This window comes from Podarcis liolepis (genome assembly GCF_965112155.1).
Source record: "Podarcis liolepis genome assembly, chromosome: 15".
In the NCBI taxonomy this organism is placed as follows: domain Eukaryota; kingdom Metazoa; phylum Chordata; class Lepidosauria; order Squamata; family Lacertidae; genus Podarcis; species Podarcis liolepis.
The window spans coordinates 18,169,079-18,188,311 of record NC_139566.1 but is presented as its reverse complement, the minus strand read 5'-3'; the positions used below and the strand labels follow the sequence as shown (position 1 = coordinate 18,188,311).

At 46.4% G+C, this 19,233-nt stretch overlaps 2 protein-coding genes across 3 annotated transcripts in view; one reads left to right on the top strand and one right to left on the bottom strand.

The window, feature by feature from the left end:
- Positions 1-19,233, bottom strand: part of TAF6L (TATA-box binding protein associated factor 6 like) — an 84,753-nt gene that overhangs the window by 45,225 nt on the left and 20,295 nt on the right. The gene's annotated exons all lie outside the window — the stretch shown is intronic.
- RNF115 (ring finger protein 115) overlaps positions 1-19,233 on the top strand; it is a 44,145-nt gene that overhangs the window by 12,146 nt on the left and 12,766 nt on the right. For both annotated transcript variants that reach the window (XM_083478378.1, XM_083478379.1), the window contains 2 exons: positions 5,566-5,624; positions 11,363-11,420. In XM_083478378.1, the coding sequence (XP_083334504.1) occupies positions 5,566-5,624; positions 11,363-11,420 (117 nt within the window). The remainder of the gene's footprint in view (positions 1-5,565; positions 5,625-11,362; positions 11,421-19,233) is intronic.

Genomic DNA, 19,233 nt, shown 5'->3' with positions numbered 1-19,233 from the left:
AGGACTTCTGCTTGTGAAACGGGACTTTTCCCCATCTCCCTGCAAGACCCCCCCACCAAGTATTTATTTATATATTGCGCTTATATCCCACCTTTTCCTCCAAGGAGCTCAAGGTGTGGCATACATTATTCCCCCCTCCTCATTTAATCCCCACAACAACCCTGTGAGGTAGGTTAGGCTGAGAGGTAGTGATTGACCCTAGGTCACCTAGTGAGCTTCATTTCCAAGTGGGGATTTGAACCCTGACCTCATAGTCTGACACCCTAACCGCTACACCATATTGTCTTGGCTCGGGTTCAGTGGGAGAATCCAGAGCACAGGGTGGGGGGTTGTTTTATCTAGCAAACTGAAATGCTTGCACTGATAAAATGATCAGAAGAGCGCAACATTAAAGTCTTCCTCGTCATGTATATATTGCCTTGAAAACCACCTTCACAATTATGATTGAAACTTAAAAATGGAGGCACTAGCAGGCGCAAAACAATCCATTCAGACACCCTGGTAGATTTCTATCCCAGAATTTCATCAGAACTCTGGACATTCTTTTCAGTGGTGCATCTGCACTCAAGAGAGCCAGAACTTTAAAAAGCTTTTTACGCAAACTGAGATTATCAACATTATACAGCAGGGTTTGGGTGCTGGGCACCCTCCAGGTGTTGCTTGGTTCCAGTTCCCATCAGCCTGGTCCATCATCCTTGCTGACTTGAGCTGATGGGAGCTGGAGTTCACTAGTCAAGGGTGGTGGGAGCTGAAATCCAGTAACATCTGGGGGGCCACTGGCTTCCCATCCCTGCTGTACAACAAGAGTCTCGGGTGGTGCAGTTTTCTCCATTCATTTACCATATATAAAGGTAAGGTAAAGGACCCCTGGACAGTTAAGTTCAGTCAAAGGTGACTATGGGGTTGCAGTGCTCATCTCGCTTTCAGGCCAAGGGAGCTGGTGTTTGTCCACAGACAGCTTTCTGGATCATATGGCCAGCATGACTAAACCGCTTCTGGCGCAACGGAACACTGTGACGGAAACCAGAGGGCACGGAAACGCCATTTACCTTCTTGCTGCAGCAGTACCTATTTATCTACTTGCACTGGCGTGCTTTTGAACTGCTGGGCAGGAGCTGGGACGGAACAAGAGGCGCTCACCCTGTTGCGGGGATTCGAACCACCGACCTTCCGATTGGCAACCCCAAGAGGCTCAGTGGTTGAGACCACAGCACCACCCGACTGCCCCACTATATTTATATAAGAATGCCCAGTAGCATTGTTAAAATGATCCAATGCATTTAAAATATGGTGCCATGAAATGACATCCTAAAATAACAGCTTGCAGCCTAGAACTCATTGGGTAGTGAGCTAGGCACTCCTGGTGGTTTGGGTGTGTTCACATTAGGCGTGTTATCACATTACATTAAATGAGCGTACACAGTCTGTGTGCACAGATAGTTGATCTGGGCAAATAAACAAGTGAACACTCCATGATTACTATGAGTAAGAGTATTGTTTGTTTTTGAATGTGAAATTTGTAATGTATTTCCTACGTTGATTCCTTTGTTGCTGGGATTTGTAAATCACTAAGATTTCTGTTGATTTATGAAGCGGTACATAAATTTGCTAAATAAACAGGTAGAGGTGGTTTGTAGCTGTGTTCAGCGTAACACATGAACTACTGAACTGTTTTTGTCGAGAAAGGGCAGCGGCTGAGTTGGTTTGAAAACAGTGCAGGGGCAGCAGGAGGTGGCAGGAGGAGGTTCAGTAGAATCATAGCATTGCGGAATTGGAAGGAACCCATCTCGTCCAACCTTTTGCAATGCAGGAATCACAGTAGCTCGGGCAATAACGCTTGGCATGGATATTGTACATTTTTGCAGTTGTGTCTTGGAGGCCATCGCTCGCCTGAGGTTGCTAAGCAGAGTTTGCAGCTCTTGTGTTTCAAGGCCCCTTCCACACACAGCCGCTCAAAGTTGTATGGTAGCCATTTGCTCATACTGCTACCCCACGTGGACACAATCTCTCTGTAAAAGTTTGCAACTGGGGTCTTGGTGGCTCTCTTCTTGCTGATCTTCCTTGCATGTTGCAGCTGCACTATGGTGAAGTGGTTGCTCACCTGGATCAGCAAGAGAGGGGCTTTAGCTGTTGTGACCCAACAGCATCTCCTGGGGTGGACTATAGGAAAAGGGTTTTAGGATTCCAAAGATGGCAGGAGGAGGTGTGAAGAGAAGCCCTGGGCTTTGTACGTATCCTCTCCCTCTGCCCCAAAGCCTAGGATAGTTTTACAGCCAAAAAATCCATGGCTCTCATACAGCTCATTTCGATGCCTTAGCTGCCCTCCTACTGGTACATCTCTAAACAATTGTGTTTCTGTGACTGCTTGGAGCTGCGTTTGCCCACAAGACCATCCTCTTTGCAGCCTTGGGCATGGCACGTTGAGTCTTCTTTGCTGAATGATGAGGCCGGGCAGCGAGAACGTCTCTTGATGGCGGTTCTGAGGAACCCTTGTGAGTTAGAAGCCAGAACTGATGAATTGGGCCATGTGATTTGTGATAGAACTGGCACTCGAGAAACAAACACAGCCCTAAGCTGGTTTTCATTTTATCGGGGATCTTCTCTGGGACTGATTCCCCTACGCAACAAACCCAAGTGTGTGATGCAGAGCGGTATAGCTGTCATTCGCTTACAAACTTCACAACCCTCTATAACCTCTGTTTTGAAACAGCTGCACAGCTTGCTAGTTCGTTTGTGGGCCCAGTTCACATTGCTGTTAAAAGCCTTAAATTAGACTCATGCCCCAAATACCTGAAAGATTGCCCCCTACCCTACAGGCCCTATCAGGTGCAAAAATCAACAGAAGGGGCCTCTGGTTGTTCCACCACCCACAGAAGCTCAGGGGGGCAGGCACAGGAGATTGTCTTCTCTGTGGTGACCCCTAAGTTGTGGAATTCCCTCCCCATGGAGGTGTGTCTGGCACCTGCATTGCATAGCTTCTGGCGAATGCTGACTGTGCAATTCTTTAGCCTAGCTTTTGACGCTTGAGGTGTATATTTTTAGGACCCACCTTATTTCGGTCATGTTTGGTTGTTTTGGAATGCTTTTAATACTGGGTTTTAATTGTTGTAACCTGCCCTGGGACATAGGGGTCAAGGGTGGATAATGAATTGTATTATTAATAATGATATCTACCATGTCATGACTGTGATCTCTGTGCTTGATCATAATGATTGCCAATCCTAGTAGTGCCAGCCAATCCTAGTGTATTCTGCAACCCGTATAAATGATTGGCATAATTAGTTTTGCCTGTATCAGTCTTGTCATCTTTAAAAAAAGTGATTTGCATAATTTATTCCTAGTTTGAGCAATCAAGGGGGGGGGGAGAGAGACAGAGCTCCATGCAAGGCACTGAAAGTCTCTCCATCTCTCTGGCTTCTGGGCTCCCAGCTGTCACAGCCCACGTCCTTCCTTTATTTATTTACAACATTTTTATGCCACCCTTCATTGTGTCAGATTTCAGGGTAGCGTAAAGCATGAAACAAAGGCAAAATGTGCAACTTGACGACATGCAATAAAAAAAGGGCAACACTGGATAGGAATGAACATAAGAAGATCCTTCCAAACATTCTATGCGCAGGACACACCAACAGGATTTAGCCTTTGTTCAGAACTTGCCTGACCTTCCCCTGACCAGGTAGCGAAATCACTCCAGATTGTTATCCAGCATTTCACATTTTCACTTGCCCCGACAAATAAGACAAGTGGACTGCAGGGTTGGGCAGTAACTGTCTCAGCAGTTGTACGGGGTCTCCATCCCCACAAGCCACTGCCTCTGTGCCCCTTTCCCTGCTGGGACACTTTGTTGCTGAGGTGCCTGGAGGTGTTTCAGCTGCAAAACAGCAGACTTCCCTGCAGGGCATGCTGACGGGATACCACTTTGGGTGCTCGAAGTCATGATGCTCCAAGCAACCAAACAAACACCACCCTGCCAGTCTTTCCTACAGGGGAAGAGCCACCATGATGCAGTGGTTAGAGTACCCACTCGGCCATGAAACTCAGTGGATGACCTTGGACCAATCACTCCCCCCCCCCACCTAGCTTACATCACCAGGTTGTGGTGGGGATGAAATGAGGAGGAGAACCACATGCGCCACCTTGAGCTCCTGCTGGCATCCATCAGCAGCAGTTGCAGGCCCTTATCAGAAAGCCTTTGTGTGAAGAGATAAGGTGGAGAGTGATGGGGCAGACAGATGAGCTGCTTAAACTTGATAGGATTCTTGTTTTTATTTCTGTGGATGAATGAGAGGACTGGCAACTCAAGGTGACCCCCTTCAGGGAACTGGGTTTGATTTAGGGCCTCTAGAACGATGAGCGCCTACACCAGAGGTCAGCAGAATGGTGCTCATAAGGTGGAAGGGTAAACACCCTTTTACCTTTTTCTCCCTTGAAAAATATGGAGATCTGAAGAAGGAAGTGGCAAGAGTGACATTCTTTCCCACTTCCTCTTCCAACTCTGTGTGTTTTCGAAGGCTCTGATTATACTTTATTATCAGTTATTTTTTATTTTATTATTCATCAAATTTCCATACTGCCCTTCATCCGAAGATCACAGGGCAGTTCACAATATAAAAACACAAATATGCATACCACAATAACAAACAAAAGCAATACTCCCCACAGTTTAAAAAACCATAGGTTATTTAATTCACCAAAAACCTGGGAGAAGAGGAAAGTTTTTGCCTGGCACCAAAAGATATGTAACGAAGAAGCCAGGCGAGCCTCCCTGGGGAGAGCATTCCACAAACGGGGAGCCACCACAAAAAAGGCCCTCTCTCGTGTTGCCACCCACCAGATCTCTCGTGGAGGAGGCACATGAAGAAGGGCCTCACATGATGATTCCAGGGTCTGGGTCAGGTCATGTAGGGAGAGGCGGTCCTTGAGGTATTACAGTCCTCAGCTGTTTTAAGACTTTATAGGTTGAAACCAGCACTTTGAATTGGGCCTGGAAACTAATTGGCATCTAGTGCAGTAGGGCCAGGATTGGCATATACTCAAACTGTCTTGCCTCAGTGAGCAACCTGGCCACTGAACTGTGCACCAGCTGAAGTTTCCAAACCATCTTCAGAGGCAGCCCCATGTATGACGAGATGCAGTAATCTAACTGAGTGGCTACCAGAGCAAAGACAACAGAAGTTAGGCCATCCTTCTCCAGATAGGGGTACAGCTGGGTCAGCAGCCGGAGCTGATTGAAGGCTCTCCGTGCCACCGAGACCACCTGAGCCTCAAGTGACGGGGATCCAGAAGTACCCCCAAGCTGTGTACCTGCTCCTTCAGAGGGAGTGTAACTAAATCAAGATCTCTTGGAAAAGCAACTTCTATGTGTACATGCACTTTTTCTCGGGTGTGTGTGTTTCATTTGCAATGGGTGACAAGAGCGGGCAGTGCACTCTCAAATATCCAAATGTGCCCATGAACATAAAAAAGTCTGCGGCCTTGTTTTTGTGTGGCATATTTCCACCTGTTACTGTGTAGCCTCCACCATTCTCAGCCTAAAACCACCTTCCCTTTTCTCTTCCTCTGCAGGAGTACACTTGTCCCAGATGTGAGTCTGGCTTTATTGAAGAAGTGACAGATGATTCCAGGTATCTTTCACCCTCAGAGACTCCCCTAATGTTGCTAGATTTCTCATATCTACCCTCTCCCCACCAAGTGTTTCTTCTACATCCGTATATGCTACCTCTTTTGGTGTTTATTTTATTTATTTGTTTATTTCATAAAAATAATATACCACTTGGCTGTTTTTTGGTGTGTTTTTTAAACCCTCAAAGCGGGTTGGCTGAATTCTGCACCATTTTATACAATAGGTCTATGGTTCCCAAACTGGGTGGTAGTGCCTCCTGTGAGGCAGTGGGATTACCTAGGGGGCTGCTAAGAGTTAAAGAGACGGCAAGAGGGCACTAGAGGCATAAATGACTATCAGACTTTGAAGGTGGCATCGCCGGATCAAATCCGCCAATTTTGTTAAATTAATTGAACTAAACAGTTTTAATTGGATTTTGAATAAATAGTCAGTTGTTACTGGTTTAAATGTTATTGTGTTGTTACCTTCCTTAGTGGGTCGTGCAAACTGCTATTTTTAATATATATTTTTTATAGAGTAGGGGGCACTGGGGATTTGTTTATGGAACCAAGGGGGCAGTGGCCAAAAAAGTTTGAGGACCACTTTGATAGAGACATCGCACCTGTAACTTCCCAGGTGGCAGACATCCGATGGCTCTGTTTGGTCAGGAGTATTCACCTCCTGTGGGCTTTCCTCACTTCCATAGAGTTGTGGCACAGACACAGCCCTGGCTGAAATGCAGGCTAACAGGAGAGAGCAGCTGGGCTGTATAAGTGGAGAACTTCGTGGTTTGCAGATAGGCTAAAGACCTCCATTGCTTTTACTCACACAGAAGAAAATGTTAGAGGTGGGGGTGAAGTCTCGTTCAGATTTTTTTTTGGGGGGGGGGAACCTCTCAGTTGTGTCAGTCAGAATAAAGGTAAAGGGACCCCTGACCATTAGGTCCAGTCATGGCCGACTCTGGGGTTGCAGCGCTCATCTCACTTTATTGGCCACGGGAGCCAGCGTACAGCTTCCGGGTCATGTGGCCAGCATGACTAAGCCGCTTCTGGCCAACCAGAGCAGCATACGGAAACGCCGTTTACCTTCCTGCCAAAGCGGTACCTATTTATCTACTTGCACTTTGACATGCTTTTGAACTGCTAGGTTGGCAGGAGCTGGGACTGAGCAACGGGAGCTTACCCCGTCGCGGGGATTCGAACCGCCAACCTTCTGATCGGCAAGTTCTAGGCTCTGTGGTTTAACCCACAGCGCCACCTGCGTCCCATGTCAGTCAGAATACTCTGGGCTAAATAATCTGTTCCGCCTTCTTAAGATTGCATGCAGAAGGTCCCAGAATCAATACCCACTGGTGACAGTGCTAGAGACCCCTGGAGAGCTGCTGCCAGTCACTGTAGACACTACTGGGCTAGATGGGCCAAGGGTCTGACTCTGTATAATGCAGCTTCTAGTGTTCATTGGTAATAGCTGCGAGAAAGAGCTCATTTCCCCCCAAGGTCTGACCTTCAGCTTTTTCTGCATTTCGACTCTTCCCAGAGAGAAGGTGGTGGTAGACAGAAATGAAAAATTATGCCAAGTCAGAGACCTGGCTATATTTTATCCTGAGCAATCGGTGACACGCACGCTAGATTTAAAAAACAAACCTCGTGCGACGGTTTAAGATCCAGCTGCCAAATTTGGAAACGGTCCTCAGGAACGTCTGACTCAGTGTCACCTTCAAAGCTGGAAAAATGGCCTGCTCCTCACTCCCCCCCCCCCAGCACCTCTAGTCACTTCGGGAGGTGGAAGCGCTGATTCAGCCCTGCATAGATTTGGTGCTGGGTGGGAGGGATGATTTGTGGGGCACTCTTTGTCGCTCTAGACCTGCTCCTAAGGATATAACAACAAAATGGGTCTATAATTTGAGACAGATTCCAAGTCCGTACCTTGTTTTGTCTAGCTCTGCTCCTAAGGATATAAGAGTCCTGTTGGATCAGACCGAGGCCCATTTAGTCCAGCATTCTCTTTCCAAGAGAGCTCTGTCAGGTGCCTTTGGGAATCTGGCAAATAAGACAGGAAGACAACACTCCTTCCATGTTCACCCCCAGTACCAGGTACTCAGCAGCCAGACTACCTCTGAACCCGGAGGCTCCATTTAGCTCTCACGTTTATTTATATCCTCCTCTGACATGTCTGATTTTCTAAGGTCTGCCCTGCCATGCTTGAGGGATGTGTGAATGTGTGTCATTGCAGACGATAAAAGCCCACCTTTCGTTGTCAGAACTTTGTGCCAAGGTGCCAGGGTGTGGCAGCATTCAGTATTTGGGCCTCAATGGACGCCAGTTCAAACGGTTATCCGTTCACTTTTATTACATTGTTATCCTGCCTTTTTTTGAAGGAGCTCTAGGTGACATGCATGGTCCTCCCTCCCTGCCTCCCTCTCGTTTATTCTCACAGCAACCCTGTGAGGTAGGATAGGTAGAGAATGGCCCAAAGTCACCACTGAGCTTCACTGCCTAGTGGGGATTTGAACCCTGGTCTCCCAGTCTCCTACACTGGCCCTTCCCAAATACAATGGGCACAGTGGGTAACCTTGGCCCACTCCCTTTCATCTGTAAAACGGAAGCATTGAGTTTGCTGTGTGAAGAAATAAATCCCATTTTTACACCGAAGGGCACCCCTTCACTTACTGTAGATGTCATTGGCACTTGGCCCAGAATCCCTTGGGATTGTAGTTCTGTGAAAGGGTTCTGGGGACCTCTTAAAAATAAGAATTTAGCACCCTCTCCCAAAGCCACAGGTGGTCTTCATGGCTGCAGTGAGGTTTCAGAATGGCTTAAACATCTTGACAGACAAGATATTTATGTTGCAAGATATTTCACAAAAATGGTAGCTGGAGAAATACCGTATTTTTCGCTCTATAACACGCACCCGACCATAACACGCACATAGTTTTTAAGAGGAAGAAAATCCATAGGCATGCCACCCGTAGGCATTACCTCCATAACACGCACAGACATTTCCCCTTACTTTTTAGGAGGAAAAAAGGGAGTGTTATGGTGCAAAAAATACGGTAATCCTGTATGGCAGGGAAGGAGAACCTGTGAGTGGAGACCCTCCTTATGTTGTTGGACTCAGTTTATTGATATTTATTGATATAAATCTTGATATGAATAGAAACGAAAGTGGAAATGATGTGAAATAGAATTATGAATGATATGGGATATTTGCTGAAAATAGAAAATTGACTATTGCATATGGATTAACAAGTGGCGTTGACTCAAAAACCATTGACAAAGCAATCAAAGGGAATCAATCTGACTTCCTAGCATATTAAAGCAATAAAAAGCATAGATACCAAATATTAGAGCAGTAGATCAAGTCTTGTAGTAGTTAGACAGAGGATACAAAGTGTAGCTGGTGGCGGCAAAAAAGGAAAAAAGCAAGTATTTCAACTGTACCCACCCAAAATGTAGTACAGTAGAAGAATAACCAACTAGAAAAACTCAGTACGCCTTTTGTATCAGTCAATGATAGCATGAGGCTGGGAGGTCAGGGACACTAAAAAATTCCAGCAATTTTCCTGTTTGCATGGGAGAAGCCCACTTAAGATATGGACTATGCATGACCATGTTGCACCCGGCAGGGGGATCAACTTGGGAGCCTTGTTGCATCAGCAGTTCCCCACACAGGGACCTTTGAAACACTTCCAATGTCGGCTGTTGGAACATGTTACACTCCCCCTTTTGTTTAGGCAAGAGGGCTGCTTTTCTGCTAACTCTAATCAGAACGCCAAGGTCTCTGTGAGCTTTTATCGAAAGCAGCAAATCTGTACACCAAGGTCCAAGCAGCTTCTAGAGACCCAAACATGGCCCGGTGCCATCCATTTTGATCCATCATGGCTGCTCTATTGTGAGCATAAAACATACCATAATTGCTGGATGTGATACATATGTCAGCCAAGCAGGGTCCAGATTAACAGGATAAAGTGCTTCCAGGCCAGACTGACCAGCCGGCTTGGGGCAGGCAAGCTCTCCAGAGAGGCACTTCCAGTTTGTTGCCTGTGATGTGTGGCAGCGGCCTTTGGGGCCAGTCTGGCACAATGACTAGGGCAGGGATGGCCAACTCTTTTCAGACTCAAGGGCCACGTTCACTCTGGGGGCCGTAAGCTGGTGAATATGCCAAAGGTGGGTGTGATCCCCTTCTCGCTCTTGCACATGCTACAAGCCCCTCCCTTCAGCTTATCCCTGCAGATCAGCTGATGAAGGGGGTTCACACCTCTTCCTTTTGTCAAGTGATCCACCTGACTCTCAGTGTTCAAAATTAGCATTTCGCACCTGCCAACCAGCCAGTTGCACCAAGTGAAGATGCCTGGGTGCCAAGATGGTGTCTGACTTCTCCATCTGGAGGTGCATGCCTGGGGATCCTTGGATTTTGACTGTTTTCACACACTAATACCTCCCCCCGTAGAATTCTATTTACAGACTATTTACAGAAATATTGCAAAATTAATGAATGTTAGAATGATGTCAGAATGAAGTTAAGTGGTTTAAGCAGCAATGTTATAAAGGTGTATGTAAAAATGGATTGTAAACAGGTGAGAATCCAAAGTTATAATATATTATGTTAAAGGACTAAGATAAAAACAAAGAGGGAAAGAAATTGCTGAATTAACTAACTGAATTGGAATACAAAAAAGGGAGGCATGAGGAGGTCAGGGAAACAAGGAAATGAATGTAAGGTTTGGAAAGACTGATGTATTTTTTAAAGTGTTTTTTATCTTTTGTATTTTTTCTTCTATTTTTATTTTTGTCTTTCTTTTTCTTCTTTTTTTAATTCATGTAATTTTTTTCTTTGAAACTTTAATAAATATCATTTTAAAAAATACCTCCCCCCGTAGAATTCTATCAGTTATATTTTATCTGCACAATCAGAATGAATTTCAGGAACCAAAATGCTTTTTCTGTGCAGCCTGAACAGGAGCGGAGAACAACGTTATAGTTAATTGTTGTAGCTTGTCTTCACTTACCTCCCCCCGCTGCCTTGCTCACAGTTGTGAAAAATATTCTTACATTATGAATGGGCCATGTTACCATTAAGAAAAAGAAGTAGGAATAGGCCAATATATGTATGGACTGTCCCTAGATCAAGTGACTTTTTTTTCTTAAGTTCTCAAGAGTTCTTAACCTAGCTCAGGGTTGTCATCTGAACTAGCCGGGTGTTTAACAGAGAATCAATCACAGCCCATCATTTGAAAAAGAAGACTTTAGAGCTGTCTTGCCCTCAAATGGTGGAGTGGTTTAAACCTCTCCACACTTTCCTGTGCTGGGTCTGCTTTAGTTTAATTTTCTTTAACTTTGTTGCTGCTGCCAAAACAGGTGAGGGTCTGCAGTAATGCTTTTGGGGATGGGTTGGATAATAATGCCCCTGGCCTGGGATGCCAAATTTGGACGTGGGAATGGCAGGTCCAGTTTCTTACTTAGGTTAAGATTTGCAAGGTAGTGACCCTGGGCTGAGACACCAAGGAAGAATTAGACTGATATAATTTCAGGAACTGATAAGATATACCTCATTCTTCAGCCATGTAGTCTTCAGCCCCTCTTACCTCCCCCTCGCCAGCACCCTTTTTTCACCCTGTTTCCTTGGTTGCTAATTACGTGGCCTCCAGCCTCTGTTTTTAGCCCTTGGCCCTGCCCACCCCACCCCCCTTAGAGGCAGGCTTTGGGGGTTATATTTCTGGAAGCAACTGCTGCTCTCCCTCACCAGATTTTTCTCCTTCAGTTTTCTAGAAGGCGGCGGCAGCGGGATAGACGACAGCCCTTCCACCACATTTGCAGAGGTGAGACTTTTTCCTGTTAACAGTTTGACTGCGGCTTTCAGAACTGTGTAAAATGGAGGTAAATGAATTGTCTTTTTGCTGCGCTTTCCTCGGATACTCCGTGCGGGATACTTTGTGGGGGCAGCTGAGAGGAGAGAGGGCCATTCTCGGTTATTGATACCTTTTATACTGCCAGGAATCATCTCAAGAAGTTGATGTGACAGAGGCAGTCCTCTCAAATGATAGGGACTAGAAGCTTGAGGTTGCAATTGCCTTGTGCCAAAAATAAAGCTCTCTTTGGCTAGCGGGACTTTTGTTTTCAAGCTGTGTTGGTTTGTAATCTTCTGTAAAAGGTTACTAAGTTCTGTGGGGTGTTTGATGGATCCTTTTGGGTTTTGCAAATGCATCACAAGCACAGTTAATTATAGCATTGGGCTGAAGTGATTTATATATTTAGGTTGATGACTGTTGTTAATACCTCCTGAGAGAGGTGGCTTTTGGAGTGTGAGGCAAGCCTCTGCTTCGAAGAAGTGGGCAGGCGCTCAGAGGAAGGAGGGAGGGCAGCTTTATTATTTTTGGTGAAGGTTTTTTTCATTTCATTTCATAAGTTATAGAAAACCGAACAGTTATAACAACAGATGAAAATTGAAAGATGAAAAACAAAACTATAGATAGGCACGTAAAATAAGTACAGTTCCACGTGGGTTAACATAACAAAGTCCAAGTCATGGAGGAAAAAAGTGAGAATAAATGTTGTCTTCACATAAAGAATATTCGTGTTAACTGATAGCTCCAGATTTGCCAGACTTGGGACAAGTGTTCTTTTGAAAATGATGGCTCCATGGTAAAGGAATGCCAAATCATATAAGAAGTGTCTGGTGGTTCTAAAAAGGTAAAGGACCCCTGACAGTTCAGTCCAGCCTTGTAGCTTGGATGAATTCAAAACTAACCTTCTTGGCTTCCGAAAGTTCATGACAACTGGCAGTATACTAAAACGGGAAGATGGAAGCTAGGGGCAAAAGCATCAACCCATTCATGTATCTTGGTGTGTGTGTGTTGGGGTTGGGACTTGTTCTTTTCCAGTGGCATCCCATCATGCCATGTAATACACTAGAGTTGTAAATGGAGGTGGGGGTGGTGGACTTGGAGTGTAGCATTATTTACATGAACCTTTGGGCATTAAAGCTTCTCTGAATCCTAGTCTAGCAAAATGCCCAGGTAAGCTGTTCTGTGTTTGGAAGGTGTGTGCCACCTTAAACCAGTCATTGAGAGGAAGCCTGGGCAAGATGAATCTTATACAGAGTATCTGGAAATTGCTTGAGCTTGGATTCTGGCAAGTCCCCCAGGGGACAGGCATAAACCATTAGGGCTAGAATTGTTTTTTGTTACTTTATTTTATGAAAGTCTCTAGGCCCCACAACTTTAAAGCTTTAAAATGTCTGCCTCTTTTCTGAACTTATCCCAGGTTGCTTCTAATTCTCTCAGCCATGAGCAGTTTTCTTAAACATAGAGGTCTGGGCTGCCTACTGTGTGTAGGCTCATCCTGGATTTAGCATCTACACTCAGCCTGTCAGAACCCGCTTCCTTTTCAGGTGACCTCAGCTAGGTTTCAGTCTCTGAGCTCATCCTGAACTCAGATTCTGCTGCCATAGCTTTGCCGCTGCTGTGGCAGGAATAGACAGTTGCTCCCTTTCTGTTTGGAGGCTCTGTGGGCGATAAAACATGGAGGCAGGCAGGGTTACCCAGTGTCAACACTTTGAAAGGTTAGCTGTTGCACAAGTGTGGTGCCCCTCAGCTTGCTTCTGTCATAGAATTTTGTTATTGCTTTTTCTGGTCTAATTCCGGGATTTTCTCTCATGAGCTGCTTTGCTTGTGTGCTGTGCAGAATTAGACATAGATTTTGTACAGCTTAGCCCAAATTTGAAAGGGTTTCCTAAAAATGCTAGAAAGGCAGACCTACAAAAGATCACCTGCTTCCCTCTTCCAGCAAGTCTCTCTCGGCCCTACCTGGAGATGCCAGGGATTGAACCTGGGACCTTCAGCTTGCAAAGCAGAGCCTCTGCCACTGAGGCACACCCTTTCCCAAAACTCTAGCTTAGCATTACATGTGAAGGTTGCTCAGGGTGCTTTTCGTGGAGAAAAGGGAGATAAAGCGAAGATCAGTCATTTTCTAAAATCACACGTTACCGGAAAAATGCCCATTGCATACACTTCCCCCCCTTTTCCTTTCTCTATACATCTGTGTGTGCCACATGTCCCCAGGATGGACATGAAAATAAGTCTATACTTATGCCAGGTACTTTCACTCTAGCCTGTTAAAACAAGGAAGACCTGAGTTCCCCCATGGAACTTGCCTCTTTGCATTGTGGGAAATTCTCCATGATTTCCCTAGCCAGAGATCAATAGCCATCAGGGGAAGTTCCTGAATCTGCCATTGTTTGCTCTGATGCTTTGGTACTGTATTGGGAATGCCTGCTTGGCATCCTGCTTGTCTTCATCAAATGCAAACACTTTGTGTCTGGAACCCTGTGAAACTTGCTCAGTCCTCAGGAATGTCACACCTTGAGCTGCCTGAGCCACTGTAGCCCCACCTTATGTGTGATATATCTCTGACATTTGCAAAAAGGGGGTGTCCTTCTCCATGCAGAAAGGCAAACCTTTTAAGAAAGGTTTTTTTTTCTTGGTTCTGTGTCCTTCACCTCCTGATGAAAAGGGGGGGGGGCAGGACTCTTTTGCAACAGATCAGCTTTGCTTTCACTGGATTTCTGCCTCAGATCATGAATCTCTGACCAGTAACGAGCTTGGGGAGTTGGGCCATCGAAAGGCATTCCCCTATTTTCTGGGCACACCCCCCATCAAGTTTTCCAAGTTGGCTCCATGGGCCATAGAACTCTGCCAGGTTGTCTTTTTGACCCCCCACAGAGGTGGTTGCCAATCCTGTGTCTTAAGCTATACTGCTTAAGATTGCACATAGAGACTCACATGATGGAGAAAGCAAGCCTCCCTCCCAACATGCTGGTGGAGTGAGATAAGGGTACCTAAACTGTGAACAGGATCCAGCCAGTTGGCTTAAATTTCATCTCGCCCTGCCTGGAAGCTGCTCCAGAGTCCCTCCCCAAGTCAGTTGATCTGGGAGGCTCTGCTTACCTGCCAGGGCTCAGTGTCTCCCTGAGTGGCAGGTGGGTTTCGGATCGCCTGAGTCCCCAGATGTGTGTCTGAGTCAAAGAGGTTCTGGCGGCAGCAGCAGCAGGCAGGCTGGCCTGGTGCCTTGCGTGTTATGAGAGCCTCTTGGCTTGCACACAGACGAGGGCAAGCAGTGTTGCTCAGTGAAGAGGTGGGTGCAATGCCCCAGGCCCAGGCTGGCAAGTTCTTTTCCCACGTTGCTTCTGTTATGATTATTTACTCAGTAGGGTACTATCCTGCGGAGAGACCATGTTGCAATTTACCGTATTTTTCGCCCCATAAGACGCACTTTTTCCTCTCCAAAAATGAAGAGGAAATCGGGGTGCGTCTTATGGGGCGAATGCCTGCAAGCCTCGCGCGCTCGGCAGGAGGTCCCACCGGGTGCGCGAGGCTTGGGGCGGCAGCCTGTCGCCCGAAGCACGGGGAGCCCTCAGGAGGGCTCCCCCTGCTTCGGGCGAGTGTCTGCAAGCCTCGCGCACCCGGCAGGAGGTCCCACCGGGTGCGCCAGGCTTGGGGCGGCAGCCTGTTGCCCGAAGCACGGGGAGCCCTCGGGAGGGCTCCCCCTGCTTCGGGCGAGTGTCTGCAAGCCTCGCGCACCCGGCAGGAGGTCCCACCGGGTGCGCCAGGCTTGGGGCGGCAGCCTGTCGCCCGAAGCACGGGGAGCCCTCGGGAGGGCTCCCCCTGCTTCGGGCGAGTGTCTGCAAGCCTCGCGCACCCGGCAGGAGGTCCCACCGGGTGCGCCAGGCTTGGGGCGGCAGCGGACTGCTAGCTTCTAGGTGCGCGCAAGCAGTCCGCTGCCGCCCCAAGCCTCGCGCACCCGGTGGGACCTCCTGCTGGGTGTGCCAGGCTTGGGGCGGCAGCGGACTGCTTGCGCGCACCTAGAAGCTTGGGGCGCGCTGAGCTCAGCACGCCCCAAGCTCCTGGTATAGCGCAGCGATCCGCTAGCCCTGGGAGAGCCCCGCGGCTCTCCCAGGGCTAGCGGACTGCTTGCCGGCACGCAGAAGCTTGGGGCGCGCTGACCTCAGCACGCCCCAAGCTTCTGGATTAGCGCAGGAGTCCGCTAGCCCTGGGAGAGGCGCCCGGCTCTCCCACGCTAGCGGAGACCTTGCCGGCACGCAGAAGCTTGGGGCGCGCTGAGCTCCGCACGCCCCAAGCTCCTGGTGTAGCGCAGCGCACCTGGGGGGGAAATAAAATTTTTTTCCTTTATTTCCCCCCCAAAAATCTAGGTGCGTCTTATGGGCCGGTGCGTCTTATGGGGCGAAAAATACGGTAGTTATTCCGTTTATATCCCACTTTTTCTCCATGGAGCTGAAGGTGGTGTGCGTGGTTCTCCTGCTCCTCATTTAATCCCCACAACAACCCTTTGAGGTAGGTTAGGCTGACAGGCAGCGACTGGCCCAAGGTCACCCAGGGAGGTTCATGGCTGAGTGGAGATTTGAACCCTGGTCTTCCAGGACCTAGTTCAGCACTCTAACCGCTATACCACCACCGGCGCTCTGCAGCCAGGCATCCGATGGGAGCACAGCCTGGTGGGGAAGAGAGTCTGAGGTGGCCTGTGAGCTGCCATGGGGAACAGAGAAGCCAAAGCTCCTGTGGCGCTGTGTAGACCAAAGAATCATAGAGTGGTCGAATTGGAAGTGACCCAAAAGGTCATTTGGTCCAACCCTCAGGTCCCCTGAACCAAAAGCTGCAGAGGAAGTCCCCCAAAATGCAAGCAGATTAGGTGTTCTTCCAGAGGCACGCTCAGTGGCAAAGTGTGTGCATCAAAGGCAGGAGGTTCCAGGTTCAGTTCACAGCAGCCTCTCCAGGTTGGGCTGGGAAAAAATCCCTTATTCCTGCAACCCCAGAGGGCTGCTGCCAGTCTGTTTGGACAAAACTGAACAAGATGGACCAAAAGGTCTGACTCTGTCTAAGCACCTCCCTCCCCTTTTCCTGTGTTTGTCCGGTATGCGTTCCAGGCTGCCTTGTGAGCTGCATATCTGAGCAGGCCTCCTGCCCCCAGGTCTCCATAGGATGGCAATGTAAGCATCCTGGTGGCCTCTTCAGACCATCTCCCACCTGGGGGTTGAACCCGGGGCCATCTGCATGCAAAGCAGATGCTCTGCTACTTTGCTACACCTCCAGGAAGACTGTAGGGGCATAAAGTCTGCACACATTTTCTTTTTTTTTTTTTTTTATAAAATTTTTATTGGTTTTACAACATTTTTAAGAAAAACAAACAAACATTAAAAATGACAAACATACACGTATAGTTTCAAACATATTTTCATAAACCTCTTTTCTTGGACTTCCCCATACCCCCCCTCTCTGCATCCCAATGTCCGTAGTTCAGCTAGCAACTCCCAATTGTTACTTTCCAATCTCTATCCTCTTAGTCCTCTTTTATAATCTAACCTTATATCCCTGTACCCCTTTGTTTCTGGTAACCACGGCATTTTAGCATTCATTAAGTTTATAGTAGTCCTTAAGATAACTTTTAAATTTTCTCCATTCTTCTTCCACCGTCTCTTTTCGTTGGTCACGGATTCTGCCTGTCATCTCGGCCAGTGTCATATAGTCCATCACTTTCATCTGCCATTCTTCCAAAGTGGGTAAATCTTGTGTCTTCCAATATTTTGCGATGAGTATTCTTGCTGCTGTTGTGGCATACATAAAAAAAGCTCTATCTTTCTTTGTCACCAATTGGCCGGCAATGCCCAAGAGAAAGGCCTCTGGTTTTTTAGGAAAGGTACATTTAAGTACCTTTTTCATTTCATTATAGATCATCTCCCAGAAGGCCTTAATCTTCGGGCATGTCCACCAAAGGTGATAAAAGGTACCTTCAGTCTCTTTACACTTCCAACATTTGTTATCAGGCAAATGATAGATTTTTGCCAGCTTGACTGGGGTCATGTACCACCTGTATACCATTTTCATAATGTTTTCCTTTAAGGCATTACATGCCGTAAATTTTATACCGGTGTTCCATAACCAATCCCAGTCAGCTGACATAATATTATGTCCAACATCCTGAGCCCACTTAATCATTGCCGATTTAACTGTTTCATCCTGTGTATTCCATTTCAACAACAAGTTGTACATTCTAGATAAATTCTTAGTATTGGGTTCTAACAGTTCAGTTTCTAATTTTGATTTTTCCACCTGGAAACCGACTTTCCTGTCCTGTTTAAAAAATTCCATTATTTGGCGGTATTGGAACCAATTTTCTACTTTATGCTTCAATTTCTCCTGACTTTGTAGTTTAAACTTATCTCCATCCTGTTCTAAGATTTCCCAATACTTCGGCCATCCGACCTCCATATTGAGTTTCTTCACTGCTTTAGCCTCCACTGGCGACACCCATCTAGGGGTTTTGTTTTCTAGTAGATCTTTATATCTTATCCAAACATTAAACAATGCTTTTCTGACAATGTGATTTTTAAAGGCACTGTTAACTTTACCATACCAAAGATATGCATGCCAACCAAAGGCGTTATTGAAGCCTTCCAGATCCAAGATGTCCGTGTTCTCGAGGAGCATCCATTCTTTGAGCCAGCAAAAAGCTGCTGCCTCATAGTACAATTTTAGGTCCGGCAGGGCAAAACCCCCTCTTTCCTTAACATCTGTCAATATTTTAAATTTAATTCGGGGCTTTTTGCCCTGCCAGACAAATTTCGAGATATCTTTGTGCCACCTCTTAAAACATTCCATCTTATCAATAATCTGCAAGGTCTGAAACAAAAATAACATTCTAGGCAATACATTCATTTTAATTACTGCAATTCGGCCTAACATTGACAGTTTCAAATTTGACCATATTTCTAAATCTTTTTTAATTTCTGACCAGCATTTTTCATAGTTGTCCTTATACAAATTCTGATTCTTAGATGTTAAATAAACCCCTAGGTATTTAACCTTCTTGACCACAGTCAAACCTGTTTCCTCTTGAAATTTCTCCTTTTCCATATCTGTTAGGTTTTTCCCTAAAACTTTGGTTTTTTGCTTGTTCAACTTAAATCCAGCTACCTGGCCAAACTGTTGTATTATTTCTAAAACCCTTTTCGTACTAGTGTTTGGCTCTTGCAAAGTCAATACTAGGTCATCTGCGAACGCTCTTAACTTGTAATGTTTAGCTCCGACCTGCACACCTTTGACCTGCTGGTCATTTCTTATCATATTCAGCAACACCTCCAGAACTGAAATAAAAAGTAATGGGGAAATCGGGCACCCCTGTCGTGTTCCTTTTTCTATCTTAAGCTCCTCAGTCACAACATTGTTTACAATCAGTTTAGCTTTTTGTTCAGAGTATATTGCAGCCATACCATTCTCAAAGCCCTGACCTACCCCCATCCCATGAAGATTCTTCCTCATAAAACTCCAAGAGATATTATCGAAGGCCTTCTCCGCATCCACAAAGATCAATACTGCCTTGGTGTTTATATTCACCTCTAACTTCTCCAAAATATCTATTACATTCCTTACATTGTCTGCTAGATGTCTTTTAGGGAGAAAGCCTGCTTGGTCTTTATGAATCTTCTCCATCAAAACTCTTTTAAATCTTTTTGCCAAAATGTCTGCAAAAATTTTGTAATCCACATTAAGCAGGGATATTGGGCGGTAGTTCTTGAGTTGGGTCTTTTCAGTCTCTGACTTTGGTATGAGTGAAATATAT